A 26,078-nucleotide genomic window follows, 5' to 3' on the forward strand; every position below is an offset into this window, starting at 1 on the left:
TGGCCAGCGACGCCTGATGGAGAAGTGGCCAGTGACTCCTGATGGAGGCGTGGCGTGGCCAGCGACTCCTGATGGAGGCGTGGCGTGGCCAGCGACTCCTGATGGAGGCGTGGCCAGCGACTCCTGATGGAGGCGTGGCCAGCGACTCCTGATGGAGGCGTGGCCAGCGACTCCTGATGGAGGCGTGGCGTGGCCAGCGACTCCTGATGGAGGCGTGGCCAGCGACTCCTGATGGAGGCGTGGCCAGCGACTCCTGATGGAGGCGTGGCGTGGCCAGCGACTCCTGATGGAGGCGTGGCCAGCGACTCCTGATGGAGGCGTGGCCAGCGACTCCTGATGGAGGCGTGGCCAGCGACTCCTGATGGAAGCGTGGCCAGCGACTCCTGATGGAGGCGTGGCCAGCGACTCCTGATGGAGGCGTGGCCAGCGACTCCTGATGGAGGCGTGGCCAGCGACTCCTGATGGAGGCGTGGCCAGCGACTCCTGATGGAAGCGTGGCGTGGCCAGCGACTCCTGATGGAGGCGTGGCCAGCGACTCCTGATAGAAGCGTGGCGTGGCCAGCGACTCTTGATGGAAGCGTGGCCAGCGACTCCTGATGGAAGCGTGGCGTGGCCAGCGACTCCTGATGGAGGCGTGGCGTGGCCAGCGACTCCTGATGGTGGCGTGGCGTGGCGTGGCCAGCGACTCCTGATGGAGGCGTGGCCAGCGACTCCTGATGGTGGCGTGGCGTGGCCAGCGACTCCTGATGGAAGCGTGGCGTGGCCAGCGACTCCTGATGGAGGCGTGGCGTGGCCAGCGACTCCTGATGGAGGCGTGGCGTGGCCAGCGACTCCTGATGGAGGCGTGGCGTGGCCAACGACTCCTGATGGAGGCGTGGCCAGCGACTCCTGATGGAAGCGTGGCGTGGCCAGCGACTCCTGATGGTGGCGTGGCGTGGCCAGCGACTCCTGATGGAGGCGTGGCCAGCGACTCCTGATGGAGAAGTGGCGTGGCCAGCGACTCCTGATGGAAGCGTGGCCAGCGACTCCTGATGGAGGCGTGGCCAGCGACTCCTGATGGAGAAGTGGCGTGGCCAGCGACTCCTGATGGAAGCGTGGCCAGCGACTCCTGATGGAGGCGTGGCGTGGCCAGCGACTCCTGATGGAGGCGTGGCGTGGCCAGCGACTCCTGATGGAGGCGTGGCCAGCGACTCCTGATGGAAGCGTGGCGTGGCCAGCGACTCCTGATGGAGGCGTGGCGTGGCCAGCGACTCCTGATGGAGAAGTGGCGTGGCCAGCGACTCCTGATGGAAGCGTGGCCAGCGACTCCTGATGGAGGCGTGGCGTGGCCAGCGACTCCTGATGGAGGCGTGGCGTGGCCAGCGACTCCTGATGGAGGCGTGGCCAGCGACTCCTGATGGAGGCGTGGCGTGGCCAGCGACTCCTGATGGAGGCGTGGCCAGCGACTCCTGATGGAAGCGTGGCGTGGCCAGCGACTCCTGATGGAGGCGTGGCGTGGCCAGCGACTCCTGATGGAGGCGTGGCGTGGCCAGCGACTCCTGATGGAGGCGTGGCGTGGCCAGCGACTCCTGATGGAGGCGTGGCGTGGCCAGCGACTCCTGATGGAGGCGTGGCCAGCGACTCCTGATGGAAGCGTGGCGTGGCCAGCGACTCCTGATGGAGGCGTGGCGTGGCCAGCGACTCCTGATGGAGGCGTGGCCAGCGACTCCTGATGGAGGCGTGGCCAGCGACTCCTGATGGAAGCGTGGCGTGGCCAGCGACTCCTGATGGAGGCGTGGCCAGCGACTCCTGATGGAGGCGTAGCCAGCGACTTCTTATGGAGGCGTGGCGTGGCCAGCGACTCCCTATGGAGGCGTGGCCAGCGACTCCTGATGGAGGCGTGGCGTGGCCAGCGACTCCTTATGGAGGCGTGGCCAGCGACTCCTGATGGAGGCGTGGCCAGCGACTCCTGATGTAGGCGTGGCCAGCGACTCCTGATGGAGGCGTGGCGTGGCCAGCGACTCCTGATGGAGGCGTGGCCAGCGACTCCTGATGAAGGCATGGCGTGGCCAGCGACTCCTTATAGAGGCGTGGCCAGCGACTCCTTAAAGAGGCGTGGCCAGCGACTCCTTAAGGAGGCGTGGCCAGCGACTCCTGATGGAGGCGTGGCCAGCGACTCCTGGTGGAGGCGTGGCCAGCGACTCCTGATGGAGGCGTGGCCAGCGACTCCTGGTGGAGGCGTGGCCAGCGACTCCTGATGGAGGCGTGGCCAGCGACTCCTGATGGAGGTGTGGCCAGCGACTCCTGATGGAGGTGTGGCCAGCGACTCCTGGTGGAGGCGTGGCCAGCGACTCCTGATGGAGGCGTGGCCAGCGACTCCTGATGGAGGCGTGGCCAGCGACTCCTGATGGAGGCGTGGCCAGCAACTCCTGATGGAGGCGTGGCCAGCGACTCCTGGTGGAGGCGTGGCCAGCGACTCCTGGTGGAGGCTCTGGTTCAAGATGTGGTTCAGAAAAGGATTTCTACTTCTAAAAGTTATTGTGTGAAGAAAAGACCTGCAAAACGTTACGTAATATCACAGCTTTATCTTGCTTCAGATGACGAAGCCGAATGAGAGCTGTGGAGGAAGTCTTATTATTATCATTATTATTATTATTATTATTATTATTATTATTATTATTATTATTATTTATTTATATGTCGTAATTGTTGTGCATCTGAAAGCTGTTCAAATGTTTCAGCAGTTAAACATGCAATCATAAATATTGCTCGGTTTGATTATTTTCTTTACTATTAAATAATGAACTATTACATTCTTAGTGTTATGATTATAATTGTTCGCTACATTATTAAAATATATTGTACTAACCAGACAACCAAAACTAAATGATTCATTTCACAAAAGTAAAAGAAGAAACTGGAATAAGGAAATAATCAATAATCCGTTTTTGTCTAATAATGAATTCATAATTGATTTCTACATCTTGAACACCAGTTTTTTCGTTTAAAAGAAATGTTGCAGTTAAAGAAATACTTATGTATATGTATATGTATACTGCATGTTGGTGAATATAAGTTTGTTTTGATGAATAAGAGATCATAGCCTCCATGTTTACGTGAAGGTTTTGCATTAATGAAGTATTAATAATATATTATGTGGATATAATGACCCTCCCAGGTGAAGAGGGGCAGTTTGCCTGAACAACGTAACGCGTCTGCAGTCGTCGCCGCCGGCCGCAGAGCTTCAGACCAGCCGCCCAACCAGCTGGTAGTCTGATGTTCATCACGTTATTATATATTATCATAATGTTGGTTTATGCTGATGTTCATCACGTTATTATATATTATCATAATGTTGGTTTATGCTGATGTTCATCACGTTATTATATATTATCATAATGTTGGTTTATGCTGATGTTCATCATGTTATTATATATTATCATAATGTTGGTTTATGCTGATGTTCATCACGTTATTATATATTATCATAATGTTGGTTTATGCTGATGTTCATCACGTTATTATATATTATCATAATGTTGGTTTATGCTGATGTTCATCACGTTATTATATATTATCATAATGTTGGTTTATGCTGATGTTCATCACGTTATTATATATTATCATAATGTTGGTTTATGCTGATGTTCATCATGTTATTATATATTATCATAATGTTGGTTTATGCTGATGTTCATCATGTTATTATATATTATCATAATGTTGGTTTATGCTGATGTTCATCACGTTATTATATATTATCATAATGTTGGTTTATGCTGATGTTCATCATGTTATTATATATTATCATAATGTTGGTTTATGCTGATGTTCATCACGTTATTATATATTATCATAATGTTGGTTTATGCTGATGTTCATCATGTTATTATATATTATCATAATGTTGGTTTATGCTGATGTTCATCATGTTATTATATATTATCATAATGTTGGTTTATGCTGTGTCAATCGTGATGTCAGGTTTGGTCAAGTCTGTAATGCCACTCGGACATTCCAACAATTTCTCCGTTATATTTGCTTATTTATACATAGATATGTATATATATATATATATATATATATATATATATATATATATATATATATATATATATATATATATATATATATATATATTATAGTGAACAATGTCAACTCCACTCTGCTTCCCTGCTCACCAGATATGTATTATATATATTATAAAGTATATTATTTTAAAGGAGCAGTGTGTCAGATGGAGCGACGCGCATCATTTATTTTTGTTACATGTAGTCTTTTCTAAATGGACCTCCGTCGTCACAGGAAACAACTATTTGGCAAATAAAAGATGATGAAATACTTAGTTATGTTTAATAAAAGATGAAATACTTAATTATGTTTAATAACAGAAGACTAAATGCTTAGTTATGTTTAATAGAGATGTTTATGATGTCTCTTCCAGGCTAAGAAGGCGGGTCTGGAGGAGCGCGCTCACACCATCGGTCACACAGGAAGAAGCAGTCCGGTCCCCACCAGTCAGGTCAGCCTCTCTCTCTCTGTGTGCACACAGGGCAACCAATCGAGATGTTATTCATTAACCTGGGATTCTTTCCCAGAACCTCAAATTTGTGATTTGATGATGTGATTTATCGTAAAATAAAATGGAGAAAAACAAATACTCTAATTTTAAACTTGAATGATTCATCGGCTATAAAAAGAGTAACACAGCTGTTTAAAAACCCCATTGAACCCGTAGTCACCACTGAAGTCGTCCGTTATTGACCGCCGTGCTTCCTCCGCCCCACAGAGGGCGACCTCGCCGCAGGTGAAGGCGCTGTACGACTTCCGCGCGGAAGAAGACGACGAACTCGGCTTCAGCGCCGGCGACATCATCGAGCTGCTGGACCGCTCCGACGCGTCGTGGTGGAGAGGCCGGCTGCGCGGGAAAAGCGGGCTTTTTCCCGCCAACTACACGACGCGGCTGTGAGGCGCTGCGCTCGCACCACCGGCTCACATCCAAACTCACTCTGACACAGAAAGAAAGACCGACTCATCTAATCTTCGCACCTCGAGTTCGTCAAGACGCCGGTGGCCGAAGAACTGAGTCATGTAGCGTTTGCAGAGGATGCTCATGTTGCAGCGAGGAGCAGGAACAGGGACTCCCGAAAACCTGCGACATGTGACGCAGAGGGAAGGTTTTGTTTTCGTCTGTTTGCAGAATGCCAGAGAATCGACTATTAAACAAATGTTTCTGCTCGTGTTGTTCACGTTTTATACCACAAAGAGTTTTGTATGAAAAAAAATTTAGTAGATTTCTCAAGAAGCCTCAACGCTTGACGTGTAACTTCCTCGCAAAATAAAATCCTCGATGACGACGCTGAGGGACTTCTGAGGTAATTCATAGAAGTCTTGTTGCGCTGCATGAGGGCAGCCAGCCAAAATAAAACCAGAAGTAAAGAAAGTTAGCCTTCAAAATAAAAGCTGCAATAAAGCCTTCATCCAGATCAGGCGGGAACCTCTGGTTCTGAAAAGTAAAATAAATACTTCATGTGTTAAAACCTGTTAACGTTCTGCTGTCCCGCGGGCGTCCTTTACTGGACATTCTAGTGTACACTCTATCCCCTATTTATAGTTTGGTACACACAAAAACTCTGTATCAAAATGACCGCCGAAATCTAACGTTTCAAAATGAAAAGGCGCCTAGAGACATTTCATTAGAAAAACAAAATTCATTTTCTATGATATTGTTATCTGCTTTTTACTTAGACTAGAAAAGGCTTGAGGCTATGGTCCCATTGTGTTTTCCAGTCCATAAATCCCATTTATAGTCATCTACAGGCATCTATTTACAAATAAATGTTCAGGCGGAAATAAAAACCTTATACTTTAGTGTGTTCAAACTCATATAACTCAGTGTCAGCAGCACTTAAAGTGATTCTGACTATTGAGGGAAAAAAGCTTTAGATTGTTACCTTTCAAAAGAGACTAAGACCATGCATTTACTCCACATAGTTCAAGTACAGCTTCCAATTTACTTTGGGTATACCTGGATAGGTGTTTTTCGTCAAATTTTACAGGAAAGCTAAGAGGTTAAAGCTGCATTCTCTCTACTGAACACCAGGGGGCGACTTCTCTGGTTGTATAGAAGTCTATGCTTCATGTGTTAAAGCTGCATTCTCTCTCTTGACCACCAGGGGGCGACTCCTCTGATTGTATAGAAGTATATGCTTCATGTGTTAAAGCTGCATTCTCTCTCCTGACCACCAGGGGGTCACTCTTCTGGTTGTATAGAAGTCTATGCTTCATGTGTTAAAGCTGCATTCTCTCTCCTGACCACCAGGGGGAGACTCCTCTGGTTGTATAGAAGTCTATATAAATGACTCTACTTCTCTTGATGTATTCCCTCAGTAAACATTGTAAACATGAGTTTATGTCTCAATCTCTAGTTTCAAGTCTTCTTCAATACAGCATGATGTTCATTTAGTAAATTATGGTCATTTAGAGTCAAACAGACCATAAAGCAGGGGACGCTCTAGGGCGGGACTACAAGCGGAGCTACTAGCGGAGCTATTAGCGGGGCTACTAGCGGAGTTACTAGCGGGGCTACCAGCGGGGCAACTAGCGGAGCTATTAGCGAGGCTACTAGCGAGGCTACTAGCGGAGCTATTAGCGGGACTACTAGCGGAGCTACTAGCGGAGATATTAGCGGGGCTACTAGCGGAGTTACTAGCGGGGCTACTAGCGGAGCTACTAGCGGAGTTACTAGCGGGGCTACTAGCGGGGCTACTAGCAGAGCTATTAGCGGGGCTACTAGCGGAGTTACTAGCGGGGCTACTAGCGGGGCTACTAGCAGGGCTACTAGCAGAGCTCTGCTAGTAGCTCTGCGTCCCTCATCCGAAGTCAAAATATGGTCACTTTCGTTCACTGGTTGGAAAAAGCTAAGATGGCGACGGCTGGATCTGTAATGAATTGTTTCCACAATCTGACGTCTCAGCATCTTTCAGCCTCTTTCCTCAACACATTGTGACGCTAATCACTGTGAGGTTTGAGAAGATTATAGGACATTAAGTACACTTCCTTCGATAGTAAAGATCACCCATTCATTAACAACATACCCGTGCTGACATATAATGGGCTGCAATTATATGTAATGCTTCTACAGTAAAGTGCTTTCGTTTAGCCTCCACATGAGCGGCTGGTCTTCAGGAGTAATGACACGTCAACATGAGATCAAACCCACAATGAAGACTTCAGACATCTCCTGCGCATGATGCACCTAGTTCTTATCTTCACAAGTTGATGAGAAGCACACAAACGCACCATCACACTGGCCCTCCAAATTATCTGCTAAAATTACACTTTTTCATGAAAATAATGCTGCATTTAAAAGAGAAAAGGTTGAGAGTTAATCACGCTATAACTTACATTACTAGTAAAGGTCCTGCCTTTAAACTCCCACATAAAAGTATTCGCAACTAGAATCAAAGAATTATTATACATGACATCAGACTGGTGGAGCTAGTTTTAATATTTAGTTAGTTTAGTCCAGTGGTTCTCAACCTCGGGGTCAGGCCCCTTCAAGGGTCAGCAGACACGTCCGAGGGGTCGCGAGATGAACATGTGAATGAGAAGAAACTCAGTTGGTGATTCTTTATTCTAATCTCATTTGAACCGTTTGGGACTCAAACAGTTACTAGATGTTAGAGACTAGTTGAGGAGTTTATGTCTTGTTGGTGGAACTCAACACAACTTTGAGGAGGACACACAACTACACACTGTTTACACACTACACAAGTCAAAAAGGTTGGGCGCCACCATTTGTTTACTCTTTAACTGTGTTGTATTTTGTGTGCTTTTAATGTAAAATCTTGATCTGAAAAATATATGTTTTCGACAAATGTATTAAGTAGCATAATGTGGAATAGTACAAGTGGTACCTTGAAAAGTGAAGTTTGTTCATTTGCACAGTGTTTTGTTAAAGAATATAATCTCACCAACATGAAGATGGTTATGAAGTCAACCATGCAGGTGAGACTCCCAAAACACTTCCTTCTTCCTTTCTTCTTTCATTTTATTTTCCTTTACATGCTAAATGTAACCCTCAAAAAGTAATAATATAAAATAAATATACAAACAACAAAGCACTGTAGTAAAACCTTTAACACCAAATCTTTCTTTTATTCCGAAGGTTTTACAACAGGAAGTGCCTCCAAGCCCCGCCCCCTGCGTCTCACCTGAGAGCCTCACCTGAGTACCGCGCACCTGCACACCTGCAGCACAGCGTCGGGAAGCAGCGCCCGGCGGAAGCGCACCTGAACCCGCAGCGCCATGGCGGAGTCGCAGCTGCGCTGCCTGGACGAGGACCACGTGAACCACAAGGTCCCGGAGAGCCAGCCGGACTTCTACTACAGCGAGGAGCAGCGCGCGGCCCTGGAGCAGCTGCTGCGGAGCGGGGACGGCGCCTTCAGGACGCGCCTCCAGGAGGACCACGCCAAGGACTTCCTCTCGGCCCGGGAGGTCCGCGTCCTGCGGAAGACCTTCCTGGAGTATGAGGCGGACAGCGACTCCGAGTCCGGGGAGCCCGACAAGGCCAAGGAGTCCCCCAGCGCGGACTCCGGGGTCCACTCCACCTACTGGCCCGAGATGTCCGACACCGAGGTCCCGTCTCTGGACCTCGGCTGGCCCGGCAGCAGCGGGGGGTACCGGGGGGTGACCCGCGTGTCCCTGCACTCCCACCCGCCCAGAGAGCCCGGGCCGCGCATCAAGGAGGTGGTGAGGAGGCTCATCCAGGAGGCGCACAAGGTATGTTCATCATGACTAATATAATAATAATCCTGACTAATATAATAATAATCATGACTAATATAATATTAATCATAATTATTATTATATTAATCTTCAAGGAGGTGGTGAGGATGCTCATCCAGGAGGCGCACAAGGTAGCTGTTATGAATCATGATGGTTATTATTATTATTATTATTATGTGCATTACCTTTATTCCAATGTCAATAGAACAGTGGTGGACTTTTCAACCTGTTTCAACTACGAATACATCTTTATTCATATTTTTTTCATAAATTAAACAAAACTATTATGTAGCATCAGTTGCCTAATTGTTTAAAGTATTCTCTTCCCTGGGTAATACTGCATTAATACCTTTTTTTGTGAGAATCATGAGAAATAAATGAGCAAAACAGACCTTCATAAAAACAGCATGCACGTTATATCTAATATGTTACATGATTTATGTGTAAAATATCTGGAACAATGTTCCAGTTTTCAAGAGTCAAAGGTGACGTCTTCAAATATCTTATTTTGTCTCAAACCCCCAATAATTTAATTCACAAATTTCCAATTCAGATTAAAGCAATTTGATAAGCTATCATTTATTTTAATAATTCATTATATTAGAGTTTTTTTTTAAAGTTTTGATTGAAAAAAAGAGACTCAAATCAAAGACCAAAACAGTTGACTATAAAAGTGTAAAACCAGGGATTTCTTCTTTGCCTTCTTGCACAAAGTAGTCAAACCTTTTTACCTTTTTATGCTAACCGCCAAGGAATTCAGCCAGAAAGGTGAGCGTCTGCAAAGAAGGACTCATGCAGGTTTAATAGATTTTCTGAGTAAGAACAGTTGGATCGACTCAAACCCAAAGCCAGGGTCACAAAGACCACATTGTTGGACCTGAAGTCCTCGGATTTAAGAAGCGAAAGAAAGTAAAAGGCGGTAAAGTGTTGCTACATGTCCTGACCTACTTCCATCACGCCTCCGACAGGTGAGAGAGACAAAGACATGAATTACATCTCCACACGTGTCTTTGTGAGTCTGTAAGAACTGACAGTGTGAGGTTTAAAGTATAGATTATGTGTATTTAATCTTAACTGAACCATATTGAGAAGAAAATATTGGTGGAGACATCAATTTGAGTAAAATATAGATATAAAAGACTATTCTTCCCTTTTGTGTTTACTCAATAATTATGCTAATGTTTTTGTTTAAATATAACAAGACAAAGACAAAAGGTCTTTTAGCCATCGTTATGCTTAGCTAACAGCTAAGACTACCATGAAAGTGGAGTTGGTCCTCTCGTTCATCTATTGCTTTAAACCTTTGAAGTGTTTTTCTATTGCCAGATATTGATCTATGGGTACAGGACAGATATTCTTAGTTTATATGTATAATATTTTAAACAGATAAGTTTACCACTCAGCCTTCCGGTGCGTCTGACACGCTTCAACAGCTTTCAACGTGTTTGTTCCAACCCACTTATACTTTACGAGAACATGTCGATGACAGTTAGGAGTTATGACTCACTTGACATTATCGTGATATACTCCTGTATTGCACAGCTGCACTTCATGTGCTCATGCATCAGGGATTTCTGTGTCACATCAATCATTTTGTTACGTCTACCGTGGTTCATAACCCTTTACATCCTTAAAATTAATGGAAAGTAAACTAGCTTCCTGTTGAGCTACATGGTTCACAATGATAACGGTGGCAGAAGTAGCATCAAAGTGATTGTCATTTCATAAACAATGGTTCTTGGCACAGACGTAAACAAAAGTAGTGTTTTACTTTATCATCGGTGCACCGGCCTTTTTTACCACCTGACATTGATTGTTGCTGTAGAGTTAATCAACTCGAGCTAACTGGCTAACTCAGTGAATGCAAGCTTATGAATACACACCTTCTTTCACTGTCTGTCACATTTTTCCAGCTGACTCATTCTAATGTTTGATTGACAGCCGTGGATTTGGTCGACTGAAATGACGACTGATTCTTGATTTAATCAGCTGTAACTAACAAGCTTATTAAGTTAGCGTTAGCTTTGTGAGTCTGTTGAAAATAAAGTATCATACTTAATTTTTCATTTTTATAGCTGACTTCACACGGCTGTACATTTTGTTGGTTTAAATTGCAACTCTTACTTGTGAGTTGTTGGAGAAACTATCTCCAGCTGACTTTTAATCGTTTCCTGTTTATTTTTAAACAATTCAGTTTATTTTATAAAGCCCAACATCACAAATACAAATTATCCTGGGAGGGCTTTACAATCTGTAACATAACATCCTGTCCCGGGACCTCACATCAGATCAGGAAAAACTCCCCAAATAAAGACAGTAAAAACCCTTTCACAGGGAAAAAAGGGGAAGAAACCTGAGGGAGAGCAACAGAGGAGGATCCCTCTCCCCGGATGGACAGAACAATAGATGTCATGTGACCAGAATGAATAACGTAACAGAGTTACAGCACATTCCATGAATGTGACAGAAATTATTCATATGAGTAGTGTACGCATGGAACACGATACAGATAACCACAATCCATGAAGCAGAAGGAGGGAGAGAGGAGGGGCATCAGCAGGGCCATGGCAGGAGACAGGAGACAGGAGGCAGGAGGCAGCAGGCAGCAGGCAGGAGGTATGAGGCAGGACTGGCTCCAGGCACAGCCACAATCCATGGAAACTTGCCGCGAGGAAGCACATAGGCTCCCGGAAAAAACAAAAAAGTAGAGTTAGTAAAGTGCATTGAAGTAGAGTTAGTAATGTGTATAGAAGTAGAGTTAGTAATGTGTATAGAAGTAGAGTTAGTAATGTGTATAGAAGTAGAGTTAGTAATGTGTATAGAAGTAGAGTTAGTAATGTGTATAGAAGTAGAGTTAGTAAAGTGCATTGAAGTAGAGTTAGTAATGTGTATAGAAGTAGAGTTAGTAAAGTGCATTGAAGTAGAGTTAGTAAAGTGTATAGAAGTAGAGTTAGTAAAGTGTATAGAAGTAGAGTTAGTAATGTGTATAGAAGTAGAGTTAGTAAAGTGCATTGAAGTAGGGTTAGTAATGTGTATAGAAGTAGAGTTAGTAATGTGTATAGAAGTAGAGTTAGTAATGTGTATAGAAGTAGAGTTAGTAAAATGCATTGAAGTAGAGTTAGTAAAGTGCATTGAAGTAGAGTTAGTAATGTGTATAGAAGTAGAGTTAGTAATGTGTATAGAAGTAGAGTTAGTAAAGTGCATTGAAGTAGAGTTAGTAAAGTGCATTGAAGTAGAGTTAGTAAAGTGCATTGAAGTAGAGTTAGTAAAGTGCATTGAAGTAGAGTTAGTAAAGTGCATTGAAGTAGAGTTAGTAATGTGTATAGAAGTAGAGTTAGTAATGTGTATAGAAGTAGAGTTAGTAAAGTGCATTGAAGTAGAGTTAGTAATGTGTATAGAAGTAGAGTTAGTAAAGTGCATTGAAGTAGAGTTAGTAATGTGTATAGAAGTAGAGTTAGTAAAGTGCATTGAAGTAGAGTTAGTAAAGTGCATTGAAGTAGAGTTAGTAAAGTGCATTGAAGTAGAGTTAGTAAAGTGCATTGAAGTAGAGTTAGTAAAGTGCATTGAAGTAGAGTTAGTAAAGTGCATTGAAGTAGAGTTAGTAATGTGTATAGAAGTAGAGTTAGTAAAATGCATTGAAGTAGAGTTAGTAAAGTGCATTGAAGTAGAGTTAGTAAAGTGTATAGAAGTAGAGTTAGTAATGTGTATAGAAGTAGAGTTAGTAAAGTGCATTGAAGTAGAGTTAGTAAAGTGCATTGAAGTAGAGTTAGTAATGTGTATAGAAGTAGAGTTAGTAAAGTGCATTGAAGTAGAGTTAGTAAAGTGCATTGAAGTAGAGTTAGTAAAGTGCATTGAAGTAGAGTTAGTAATGTGTATAGAAGTAGAGTTAGTAATGTGTATAGAAGTAGAGTTAGTAAAGTGCATTGAAGTAGAGTTAGTAATGTGTATAGAAGTAGAGTTAGTAAAGTGCATTGAAGTAGAGTTAGTAATGTGTATAGAAGTAGAGTTAGTAAAGTGCATTGAAGTAGAGTTAGTAAAGTGCATTGAAGTAGAGTTAGTAAAGTGCATTGAAGTAGAGTTAGTAAAGTGCATTGAAGTAGAGTTAGTAAAGTGCATTGAAGTAGAGTTAGTAAAGTGCATTGAAGTAGAGTTAGTAATGTGTATAGAAGTAGAGTTAGTAAAATGCATTGAAGTAGAGTTAGTAAAGTGCATTGAAGTAGAGTTAGTAAAGTGTATAGAAGTAGAGTTAGTAATGTGTATAGAAGTAGAGTTAGTAAAGTGCATTGAAGTAGAGTTAGTAAAGTGCATTGAAGTAGAGTTAGTAAAGTGCATTGAAGAGACATTCATTCATCCAGAGGGAGAGAAGAGACAGTTGCAGCGCTATATAATGGTTACATGACTTAATGCTAAAAAACGATGGTTGTGTATATTAAAATCATCGTGTATACTGCATATTGCAGTATTGTTTGATCTTATTGGAGCCCCATGCACATCATTACATCATGTTACTTGATTCACAGGCTAGCTTTGGTTTGGTTGATAAGCTAATGGCTGATTACGCACTATTGGTATCAAGATCATTTATCTATGAGTTATCTTTGGGAAGAAATATTTTCATTGCTTTTTTATTATTGTTGGTTGACTGGAAGTGGTATTTGCTTTTCCATTACCTGTTCATATAGTCAGTGTTTCTTCTGGCGGGTTAATACAAGAAGCAAGGTAGTAAACACACAAAAGGTCATCACTGCACCTAGTTCCAAAGCCACATGGAGATGGTGGTGTGTCTCTCTAACTTAATTACATCTACACTACGGTACAATGCAGTCCATCCAGGTAGATGTATAGGTAGACAGGGTAGGTACAGAAATATCCCCAGGCACTCTGAACCTTCCCTCTAAAACCTGAAGTATTTAGCATTATTACACAGCTAATGTCAGCTGCAGTAATTGCATAACCGACTCAAACACAGGACACTTATAAAACCTGATTTGTGAACACAGAATCACGTTTTGCACACTCATAGTTTCCCAGTAAGACACAAAGACAGGGAAGGGTTAACTGCACGCCCACAGCATCAATAAAACAAATGCACATTGATGGGAGAGTCATGTGCAAGTTTGAACAAGCCGAGTTATAAGTGGTGCGCACGGAGAAAAGGTCAAGCAGCTCTAAATGTCAGCTTCACATCAGGACTTGCAGCAGAGACATAAAGTGGGTGCAATCCTTCTGTATTTCTCCCTCACCCACTCGGAGATTACCGCAGCTCTCCGATTGAGGATGAACTTATCCGGACAAGACCGTTTGACTGGCTGAGGGATCGGTTGGTTTGAGCTGTTATTGGTGAATAATCTGCTTTACTTAGACATGTGAAAGAAACCCCGTGACATCTGCCTGCTCCGGGCCATGACAGCCTAATGACGACACGCTGAGATTGCTCTACTCCGGAGAGCTGCCAAACACTACAGAGGAACATTTGCATGTTAGTACCCTGAAGTTACGAGTTTTTATACATGCAGAAAGACACACACACACACACACACACTCACTTCTGGAAAGTAGAAAAAGGCTACAGCATATATTATTTTATATCTCAATAAATAAAGCACAGCTGTCTCAATGAGCAGAAATGGTTAGTCCAGGTGTATAAACATGACAGGTGTATCATTATGTTTCTTGTTCAGCTAAATTCAAGTGTGTGTGCGTGTGCGTGTGTGTGTGTGTGTATATATATATATATATATATATATATATATATATATATATATATATATATATATATATATATATATATATATATATATAAAATAATCTGCATAAAGTATTAAGACCTTAAAACACCAGGGGCATTTTTTCTGTGCAATTAATTCACACAAATCAAGTTATTTTCTTTACAGTTTTTTTTGCCATATTATGTGGCGCAAAAAAACACAAACTTTGTCTCTGAACAGAGGATTATTTTTCTGAGCTTCCGCACCGTGAATAGAGTCATCAATCAAGTTGTGCGGAAAGGATTGAATTGCAGTTGTATTCATGAAGCGACAGCACAGAGGAACTTAGCACTCCTTTCACTCTTGACAAAGGCAGCACAGACCAGATGCACTCCTTCCCTTTAACAATACAAACATTTAATAAAGACATTTAATATTTGCTGGCAAGTGTTTCACATTTTGTGTTTGTTTACTTGTCACGCCACGGTGTCTAAAGGCCTTTATAGTCTTATACCTTTGTATTTATTCTTCCTTAACTATGTAGAAGAAAGCACTCAGCAGTGTACTTCAGTACAAATTCGAGGTACCATTTTGTGCAACTTTATATTTCTGTTCCACGTCATCACAGAGTGCTTATTTTGAAAGTTTGGGATGAAGTGTTCCTTTTTAAGTGTTGAAAAGATGTGCCTACTTCCAAAGCTAAATAAACTATATAAAAAGCCTCTTGGTTCAGCTGGAAAATGCTTTGTCCCAAAGCAGAAAAGAGGGCTGTTTTTATCTCAATAAAATGTGACTTTTTAGCGACGATGGCTCCTTAAATCTGACCAAGGACGTGATGAGTGTTGTTCCCAACATGTTTAACTGTTTCGTTCATCAACTTGATTCACATTAACCTGAGGGGAACTGGGATACAAAGGTCATTGCAATCTAATGGTTCCAGGGACAAAACTACAAATATCAACCTCATGGTGGCGCTAGAGGAAAGGTCAGAGGGTCACCAAACCTATTAGGGTTCATTGTCTGGGGATCACGACTGTGTGTACAAAATTTAATAGAAATCCATCAAATAGTTGTTGAAGTATCTAGACCAAAGTCAGTGACCCTCAGCAACAACAGAGAGGTCTTAAAACAGACTAAAGTTGTTCTCAATACTCAACCTACCAACCAGTTTAGATGAGTATTTGTTGACATGTACTTAATATAGACTCGTGCATGGTTTACTTTTTATAATTGATGCCTATTAAAACTTCACTGAGCCACTTTCACACGTAACGTTGTCTGTCTGCCAGGAACATCTGTTTGGAGGTTGTTGGATCCGGCCCAAGCGTGTAGCTGAGAGCCGTCGTAAGGAAATGGCAAAAGCCTCACATGACGAACTCTAAACTGCACTCAAGGACATAAAAACACAAAGTTAAGCCGTTGCAATCACGAGGTAAAAGTTATGGATAAACAGTTGAAACAGTGGGCTAAAAGAAGTGAATAATAGTTGCAAGAAGTAAACGGTTGACGTCGTTAAAAAGTTGACTCTTTAGAGATACTGGCCTCTTGACTTTGTTCCCGTATTGTCTCACTATTTCCTTCACCTTTCACATTTAAGCTGAATGTACACTGACAGACTAATGTTTTCTCAATACTCCTACTAAGCAGTTAAGACGAGTATTTGTTGACATGTACTTAATTTAGACTTACGCATGGTTTACTTTTGACAATTGATGCCTATTAACATGTTATTCAGCTACTGTCACACGTTGTCCGTCTGCCAGGAAAACTTGTTTGAAGGTTATTGGATCCGGCCCAAGTGTGTGGCTGAGAGCCGTAATAAGGAAATTTGAAAGACGCACTGAATGGAAAGTGCATTGGCTCGGTGTACAGCTGACTGACTCCTGGACTTTATTGTGCGTCTTGTGACGGGATCTCTTCCTCCGCTCAGACCCTGTTCTGTTGGTCTGGAGCACAGACACTGCTGGTGAAATGATCGTTGCTTTGCTGTGTCTTGTCTGTCTTGAGTAACCTTTTAATCAGCTGGAGAAACAGGTTCCCCGGAAGGATCTACTTTTAGTTTGTATCACAACACCGCTCATTAATGAGATTGTGGTGAAAGATGTTCACGATTCCTAATGCTGCAGCAGGCGGGTTATCTGTTGTCTAGAAGGGAGGGAATCATCAGATGTGACATAAGGGACGTGAACACGCACATCTTTACCAGTTGGTAATGTTTTACAGTGAAACAAAGTAATCCTGAAATAAAAGATGACTAAGGTTAAGTTGAAGTTTTTATTGGCAAAATGCCCACAAAGAGTACCCAAAAAAAAGCTGAACAAAATGTCCTTTGAGTGTAAGGAAAGGTTATGGAAGAACATTACAGTGATAAAAGTAGTGGCTAGCTGAAATGGAAGCTAATGGAAACCGTTAGCTAAAAGTGATACAGGTGAAAGGGTTAGTAAATGTAAATGTTTAGCAAAAAATTATGGATAAGCAGTTAAAACAGTTGGCTAAAGTAAATATTTAGTCAAAATTGATGTATAAACGGTTAGTTAAAATAAATAATTAGCAAAAAGTAATGAATAAACAGTTGAAACGTAAGCGTATGGATGAAATAATTATAGTTAATGAATGAACAGTTGCGACCATCCACGTCTATTGGTCAATGCTATCAATGGCACCTTCAAGGTAAAGGATAAATGACTAATTGATAAATGGTTAAAATAGATAGCTAACCCGTACAGTGCAGGATGTAGGATAATGTTGAGAAATGTAGCTGAACGCTGGTTAATAGTTCATAGACATTAATAGCCAAGAGTTTAAATGGTTGACATGATGGTTGACTCTGTGAAAGAGTTACTTCATCTGACAGAAAGCTCTGTGAACCTCTGGTTTATTAACAAGGCATTTTATTTGACAAGCTCATCATATATTGTGCATGTAAAATCTTGAAGTGTAACCTTCTTCTGTGCTCCCCAGGTGGTAGCCATAGTCATGGACCTCCTGACAGACCTGCAGATCCTCCAGGACCTGCTGGATGCCACGTCCCGGCGCGGGGTGGCCGTCTACGCTCTGCTGGAGGCCCGGGGCGTGCCCCACTTCCTGGACATGTGCACTCGGCTGCAGATCAACGCTGTGCATCTGAGGGTGAGCTCGGCAAACACTGCAGCGCGTGGCAGAGGAGGGGAGGCTCGCTAATACAAACACACAAGCTAACGGAACAACAAGCTAAAGGAACAGGGACAATTTGAAGGATGGGTCACGGCTCTATACAATGGCAACAGCTGCAGTAACTATCATGGACTAAAAAGCAGCAGGTGTTAAATGTCTCAGGAGATGAACAGTTTGACGTATAGTAGCTGCTGGATTCTGGTCTTTTTAGGGGTCGCTACATTCAAACCACAACATATCTAATCAAACCCCTCGTTGTTTCATGCGGGAGGTTTCAGGTTTATTGCCCTCGGCTTTGGTACTTCTACCTTCTGCAACACAACGGAGGAAAGTGCTTAAAGCATTTAAAACAATTCAAAACCATCTCTATTTTTCAATGTTGGGATGACATGTTTGGATTAACTAACCCTTTGACCTGTATTCTTCTATATGTAGATAAAAAATGACCCATATTTTAACTCATTGCTCTTATTAAATATATTTGAATGATATAATACAAAATAAATTAATTCCACTCGAGTAATATAATAGGAAATTAATTCTACTTCTAGGAAATTGGGGTACAAATACAAAAACTAACTCTCCTAAAAAAAAAAAGTATAATGCCGTGTTCACACCAGACGCGGCGCGAATTTTGGCGTCCACCGCGTAAGTTTACTCGTGTGAGTGAAACGAGGGTGTTCACACCAAACGCGAAAAATCGCGGCGCGAAGGGGGCGTGGCTTAGCTCTGTTGCTTGCCTCTGTGAGAGACAAGCGACGAAGCTTTCATTTCCGCTATCGACCATGGAATAAATAACCACTAGTTCTGCTTTATACTTGTTGTGGAAGTCCCAAACATGTCGGAACATGAAACGCCCTCGTGTTCGGGTTCATAACATCATCCGTAGCCGCACACAGCTCGGTGAATTTCATCGACTCCTCCAGGAACAGCGTCTCGCGTATCTCCGTAAAACGATACCGATTATGCCATCCACCATGGAAATAACCACCAGTTCTGCTTTATACTTTTTGTGTAAACTCCACATATGTCGGAACATCAAACTCCATGGTGTCTGGGTTCATAATATTATCCGTAGTCCCACAACAGCGTCTCAATGAAGCCGCTGTCAGCGCTGGTTCAGGCGGAGCAGCAGCAGTTTCATTCAGAAACGGGGAGGCGGCGGTGGTGACGGGCGGAGCTTCTCAACGCTGATTCTCAACGCTGATTGGCTGCCGCAACTTTGCGTCACGCGATTTCTCCGCCAGAGTTGGAAGAATTCAACTCACGCGAATTCGCGCCGCGTCCTTCGCTTTGTTCGCCCCAGGTCAAACGTTCTGTTCGCGCCGCCTCAAACGCGTCTATCTCGCCAATTCGCGTCGCGTCGCAGCGCGTCTGTGGATTGACTTTACATGGAATCTGGTCGCGCCGCAAATTCACGCCGCGTCTGGTGTGAACACGGCATAAGAGATGTATAAAAAGTTAAAATAGTGGGTATCAGGCATAAGAGTTGAGGAACAGCTGGATGATTAAGAACAAATACACTGATGCTTTCGCCCCTCTTCTGTATATGAGGGTTACAAATAGACTAATCATGTAATGCAGTTCTATGTGGCAGAACCTGATGAATGACAGTCTGAACTGATCTCGGGTCAGAGGGAACAGCGTCCACTGAGCCAGACGGCCATCCTATCTCTACTGGGACTCCACACTGGTCCGAGCCGCGTAGCTCCAGTCCGGTTACCTGGAGCACTGGGACCGCTGGTCATAGTGGTGTCGGTTGCTGAGGCGCTGAAAGGCCTTTTCAGAGCGCTGGGCTCCGTTACGCTCACAAGTGAACATCCAGAGACTCCCAGAACAAACCCAGTGGCTGTAACTGGACGCCGGCAGAGGAAAGCCTCCTCCCAGTGCGTCCACTCTGTGTTTACGTCTCCCTTTCTTCCTGTGGCCTTTCTCTTCCCTTTAAGTCAACACATGCCGCTAAAAGGGTTTTATTTCTTGAGAGTTGTCTTTATGTTCCACGTGTTTGCCTTGGCAGGTCCTCATGTCCTTAAGTCACACACAATGCAGCGGTTTGATAGCTGAGGCCGAATGCGTTTACTCGGGCTCGCCCGTGTGATGCTAAGCTACCGCTGTGTGTAATCAGATGGGTGTGATGCTAAGCTACCGCTGTGTGTAATCAGACGGGTGTGATGCTAAGCTACCGCTGTGTGTAATCAGACGGGTGTGATGCTAAGCTACCGCTGTGTGTAATCAGGCGGGTGTTTCTCCACAGAACCTCCGGGTGCGCATGGTGAGCGGGTCAGGACTGGCCCTGTCGTTTGGAAAGCTGCCCGGGTCGCTCTGCTCCAAGTACATGCTGGTGGACGGAGAGAAAGTCATGTTTGGGTCTTACAGGTGAGCAGGGTTACCTATAACCAGTATTCACAGCTGAGACGGGACAGATCTTTTGAATGATTTATTATTATAATAATAAGTCGGTAAGTCAAAAAAAGGAAGTTTTTTTTTCTTATATTTGTGTGTGTGTGTGTGTGTGTGTGTGTGTGTGTGTGTGACAAATTAAAGTAGTGAATGAACCAGACCTGTTGTACGAGTGATGTCATCTCCTCAGCAGCTCATCAGGTTTGTCAGCAATGGATCATCGAATAGATAAGTAGTTGTTTGGAGTCCCTGTCCAAGTTCACAGAGTTCAGTTTCTGCAATGATGCAAATTAAAAGGAAGAATCTTTAATTTGGAACCTGTGTGACGCTGACTTCCTATTGGTGGACTGAAACACGTCATCCTGCAGCTCTATTGTTCAAAACATTGTGCATGTTATTACATTTATTTCCACTTTGCATGTTCAATTTGTGACTTGTTCCATTTTTTTTTACGTGAATCTAAATCTGACGATGAGGAAATGTTTGGAGCCTTTACATAAATAAACGGCTGCAACACAAAACCCTCTCGGACGAATAACTCCTGGAAGGCTTGTGCAGCATAATAACTAAAAGCTCGCAGCAGTCGGTTCTGCAGGTTCATCTGTTGTTGGAGAAGGAAGCGGTTTCATAACCATCAATCACGAAGGTGGTAGATGCCAGAGCGATGCCATCCAGAGAAACCATATCATCAGATAATTGATTTCTGAGGTGTTCTGGGCCGAGTAAAATAACTTCAGTCGTGTCCGAGTTCAGCAGCAGGAAGTTGCAGGTCATCCAGGTTTTGATGTCTTTAAGACACGCTTGAAGTTTGGCGACCTGGTGGATTTCATCTGGCTTGATCGACAGATATAGTTGAGTATCATCGGCATAGCAGTGAAAGTTTATGGAGTGTTTTCTGATAATATTGCCTAAAGGAAGCATATATAAGGTGAATAAAATTGGTCCAAGCACAGAACCTTGTGGAACTCCATGACGAACGTTGGTCATCGAGGCCTCATCGTTTACAAATACAAACTGAGATCATCTGATAAATACGACTTAAACCAGTTTAGTGCTGTACCTTTAATACCAATCAACTGGTCTAGTCTCTGTAATAAGATGTCATGGTCAATGGTGTCAAACGCTGCACTAAGGTCTAACAAGACCAGTACAGAGACAAGTCCTTTATCAGCACTAAGGTCTAACAAGACCAGAACAGAGACAAGTCCTTTATCAGCACTAAGGTCTAACAAGACCAGAGACAAGTCCTTTATCAGCACTAAGGTCTAACAAGACCAGAGACAAGTCCTTTATCAGCACTAAGGTCTAACAAGACCAGAACAGAGACAAGTCCTTTATCAGCACTAAGGTCTAACAAGACCAGTACAGAGACAAGTCCTTTATCAGCACTAAGGTCTAACAAGACAAGAACAGAGACAAGTCCTTTATCAGCACTAAGGTCTAACAAGACCAGAACAGAGACAAGTCCTTTATCAGCACTAAGGTCTAACAAGACCAGTACAGAGACAAGTCCTTTATCAGCACTAAGGTCTAACAAGACAAGAACAGAGACAAGTCCTTTATCAGCACTAAGGTCTAACAAGACCAGAACAGAGACAAGTCCTTTATCAGCACTAAGGTCTAACAAGACCAGAACAGAGACAAGTCCTTTATCAGCACTAAGGTCTAACAAGACCAGAGACAAGTCCTTTATCAGCACTAAGGTCTAACAAGACAAGACCAGAGACAAGTCCTTTATCAGCACTAAGGTCTAACAAGACCAGAGACAAGTCCTTTATCAGCACTAAGGTCTAACAAGACCAGAGACAAGTCCTTTATCAGCACTAAGGTCTAACAAGACCAGAACAGAGACAAGTCCTTTATCAACACTAAGGTCTAACAAGACCAGTACAGAGACAAGTCCTTTATCAGCACTAAGGTCTAACAAGACCAGAACAGAGACAAGTCCTTTATCAACACTAAGGTCTAACAAGACCAGTACAGAGACAAGTCCTTTATCAGCACTAAGGTCTAACAAGACCAGTACAGAGACAAGTCCCCTATCTGATGCAACTAGAAGGTCATTAGTAATTGTCACCAGTGTCTCTCTGCTATGATGCTTTCTAAATCCTGACTGAAACTCCTCAAATAAACTATTGTTATGTAAAAACTCACACAACTGGTTTGCGACTACCTTCTCCAGTATCTTAGAGAGGAAGGGAAGGTTAGAGAGAGGTCTGTAGTTAGCCAACACCTCTGGATCCAGAGTGGCTTCTTAAGAGGTTTAATTACAGCTACTTTAAAAGACTGTGGTACATGACCCATTAGTAAAGACCCATTGATAATATCTAGTAGAGAGGCACTAACTAAAGATAAAACTTCCTTAAACAGCTTAGTCGGAACAGGGTCCAGGAGACAGGTAGAAGATTTAGAAGTAGAAACCATTGAAGACAGTTGGTCGAGGTTGATGGTCAAAAATCCATCCAGACACACAGCAGGGCCCACAGCCTCCTCCATGGCCATCCCACCTGAGGATGGACCGGCAGTTGTCGAGGGCAGGAGATCACCGATCCTGTCTCTAATAGCCAGAATCTTACCATTGAAGAAGTTCATGAAGTCATTACTACTGAGGTCTATAGGAATACACAGAGCTATGACTCTCAGCCATGAAAGCTCTTTCAATCTAAATATGTAAAGAGCTTTCATGGTGCTCTCTGTTCTTTGACTCATACTGAATCTTCACTAGATGACCTAACCCAGACTGCATGCAAAGATGTAAATGTTATGGATACGACATAAAGAGTTGAGCTCCTGTTTGAGTTCAGATGACGCATCTTTCCACGCGTCATGAGTCTTAGATGAGTCAGCTGATAAACCACTGTAATAATGACTTATCTTGTTCGTTTAATCTGATCAGTAAAGAATATACATTCCCATGTTTTAAGGTGGGTTATGAACCAGACTTTCTTGGATGGGACCAAAACTAGTCACACAATCTCTATTTAAATAAAAAAAAGAGGCAAATTTAAATGTTTTTCACTTTGTTACTGTACAGGTGGAACTAATGAGATGCAACAGGATAATTAGTACACCTTAAAGGTGCTGGGAGTGGTGGTGTTGCCTTTGGACAAAGCCAGGCTAACTGTTTCCCCGTTTCCAGTCTTTATGCTAAGCTAAGGCGGGCAGCTGCTTCATATTTCCGATGTGTCTCATGTCCTTTCTGTAACGTGTGCGCTGCTCTTTTCTGCTGCAATATTACGTGCAATACGTTTACGTTGAAGTACTTTTTTTTATATATATACTTTTCTACCCTGTCTGTATATTAATATTCTACTGTTTTACTGCTTATTTATATTTCTTTATATTACTTGATTTTATTTTATTATTCTTTACTCTTTATTCACTTGTGAGCAGTGCTGCTGTAATCCTGTAATTTCCCCACTGAGGGACTAATAAAGGATTATCTTATCTTATCTCTCTTCTCCTGCAGCTTCACCTGGAGCTCCTCCCGGATGGACCGGAACACGATCACTGTGATGTCGGGGCAGATCGTGGACTCCTTCGACAACGACTTCCGGGAGTTGTACGCCGTGTCCGACCCGGTGGACCTCTACGGCGAGTTCAACTTCACCAAGCCACCGATCGCCACGCCCGTCAGGAAGCCGGCGGTGGAGAGGATCCAGCCTCTGCCCGTTTCCACGTCTCGCTTTCAGGCGTCTGTTGGGGACTCCAGACAGGGGAACCTCAAGGTGCCTGCGCATAAATACCACAATCCTAAGTACTCTTTAGTTTTCGGGAACAGTATGGGCCTCACGGGTTCCCTGCAAGACCTGTCCACCCCGAGAGACTCGCTGGTCGGGCTGAACGCGAGGAACGGCCTGCAGAACCACGGCCTGCAGAACCACGGCCGGCAGAACCACGGCCTCCATATCAACGGGGACAAGGTGGACCACGCCCCCCCACAGAGTCCTGGTCCACCCGCAGAGGACGGGGAGGGAAAGGAGGACTCAAAGAAGAACCAGCTCTTCGGAGCGAAGAAGCAACGCAGCTCTTTCAGGCACTTCTTGAAGTCCAGAGGTGCCTCAGAGACTTTGGTGGAAGGCGTGGTCACTCAGAGCCCCGCCCCCACCGATAAGGCGCCGGAGACCAACGGCGTCGCAGGAAGTGAGGCGGCGGACTCGTTTGAGATCATTGAGATACCGGGTCAAATGAAGGCCAAAGCCAAGAAGCCCTCCAAGCTCCAGAGAAGTCTGTCTCTGCAGACGATCACCAGCGGAGACGAGGACGGTGCGTTCACTGCTCATCACAGCCAATCAGCACTTACAATTCATCTGCAGATTATCTCTTTGATTCATTATTTGATCTATAAAATGTCAGACATCAGTGAAAAGAATGTATGTGACAAAGTTTTTTTTAAATACTAAAATATGTAGTGTACAGTTTCATAAAACAAATCTCAGACAGGACATTTTAGTTTGAAACATTTTCTTTTAAAACACAATGTTGTAAATAAAAAGATGGATGAACTGAATGGTTTAGTGCAGGTTGAGTCAATATCTCAACACAAACAAGGGACTGGCGACTCTTTTGAAACCTTTTCATAACCTTTTTATTTCCACAAAAACGATAATAAGCTTTTGATCCGTTTGTTTTTGTTCTCAACAGGATCTAAAGGCCGCCGGCGGCTTCAAAAGAAGAACTGCATCCAGTCGTGAGATCAGACCCTCTGGCCGTAAAGCCCCAACATGCCCGTCACTGAGACCATGTGACGCGTGACACACTGTCCTGTTGCATTGTGGGTGTGAGGACAAACTCCAGAGAACCTCAACGCTGAAGGCAAAGTGCTGGAAGGAAATATGTTTCTTCTATGTTGTATTGAATGAATACAGTAGAGTGTTTTTTATATTTCACGCTGGACCCTGAACGCCACAGAGCGGCCGAGGCTGCGTCGCCGAGGCTGCGTCGCCAAGGTAGCGGCGGTTACATCACACCTGGTTGCTATGGAGACAGGAGAAGTGTCGCCTTGCAGGGTGACAGGTAGCAGTAGTGTTGCAGTGAATGAAGAGCGCTGGGAGGACTTTGTATGTTTACACTTTGGGTTTGAGGTTAAAATGTGAATCCCTGAGAACACTTGAGATGAAATGATCTCCTTCTGTACAGACATGAACACGTCAACGTGTTGTGTGATTTGAACGTCCAGTAAAAAGTCTGAGTTAAGGAATGTGTGGCCAAAGTGTCTCCAACAAAGTCAGTGAGCTTTGTCCGATGAGCAAGTTGCATTCAGGTACATCATCATCATCACGTATGACAATACTTCATGACTGAAGACGAAGTCCAGTTCATGTTCCCGTTCTCACTTCATGATGAATTAAGAAACGTTCTCTTTGCTTTATTTGTCAAATTGAATTCCTTGAGCATGATTTACAGAAAATTATGTATTTTGTCTTTTTAACGTAGTAAAAGTGTATTTTCATCTCTATAATGTGATCTCTGTTGGCGAGGCCCTACCATGAAGGTACTTATATATCTACATACACATATCTCGACCTTCAGTATTTAGTCTCATCAAACACAAAAGTCCAGTTTATGGCAACGGGAGCCTTCTTTTCATCCACTGGTTCAGAAATGTTGCTTCCATAACTCTTCCTTCAGACTCGTGGAAAGAAAACATCTCAAATACACGTGGTGTTGATTTGACTTTATTTGTGTCTTTAGATTTCTCCTCAGTTTAAAAAAGGTACCATTAGAAAACACCTTATTTCATATTTAAACATAACATTTCATAACACTCGTAATTCAATAAATCCACCTCTTAGTGATGAAGTGGTGAAGTTTCATGGAGATATCTATGAGTTCATGTGTTGACCCTCTTCACCTGTAGTCTTCATCATGTCATAACTAAACTTCTCTTTAAAGACAGAGACACACATTCATAACCTCATTTATATAACTTTACTCTTTTATTCATATATTCTGAGGGTTTGTGCACACATTCATAACCTCATTTATGCACATTTAGTACTAACAAATGGAGAACATTTGTTTAAGGACTGTTGATAATGTTTCTTA

General features: G+C 43.4%; 2 protein-coding genes across 5 annotated transcripts in view; both read left to right on the forward strand.

Moving 5' to 3' along the window:
• Positions 1-6,282, forward strand: part of grap2a (GRB2 related adaptor protein 2a) — a 17,302-nt gene extending 11,020 nt beyond the window's left edge. For 3 of the 4 annotated variants that reach the window (XM_079233401.1, XM_079233400.1, XM_079233402.1), the window contains 3 exons: positions 3,158-3,247; positions 4,424-4,501; positions 4,769-6,282. In XM_079233401.1, the coding sequence (XP_079089527.1) occupies positions 3,158-3,247; positions 4,424-4,501; positions 4,769-4,948 (348 nt within the window). In that variant the 3' untranslated portion in view covers positions 4,949-6,282. The remainder of the gene's footprint in view (positions 1-3,157; positions 3,248-4,423; positions 4,502-4,768) is intronic. The other variant, XM_079233403.1, reaches the window with a different exon arrangement.
• Positions 6,283-8,289: 2,007 nt separating this feature from the next.
• fam83fa (family with sequence similarity 83 member Fa) lies at positions 8,290-24,724 on the forward strand (the record flags this gene model as incomplete). The annotated part of the gene is made up of 5 exons (XM_079232942.1): positions 8,290-8,763; positions 17,439-17,606; positions 19,885-20,006; positions 23,500-24,296; positions 24,675-24,724. 5 exons carry the CDS (start codon positions 8,290-8,292, stop codon positions 24,722-24,724), a joined length of 1,611 nt encoding a protein of 536 aa, XP_079089068.1.
• Positions 24,725-26,078: the final 1,354 nt, after the last annotated feature.

Source organism: Taurulus bubalis (genome assembly GCF_910589615.1).
Source record: "Taurulus bubalis genome assembly, chromosome: 17".
Lineage (NCBI taxonomy): Eukaryota > Metazoa > Chordata > Actinopteri > Perciformes > Cottidae > Taurulus > Taurulus bubalis.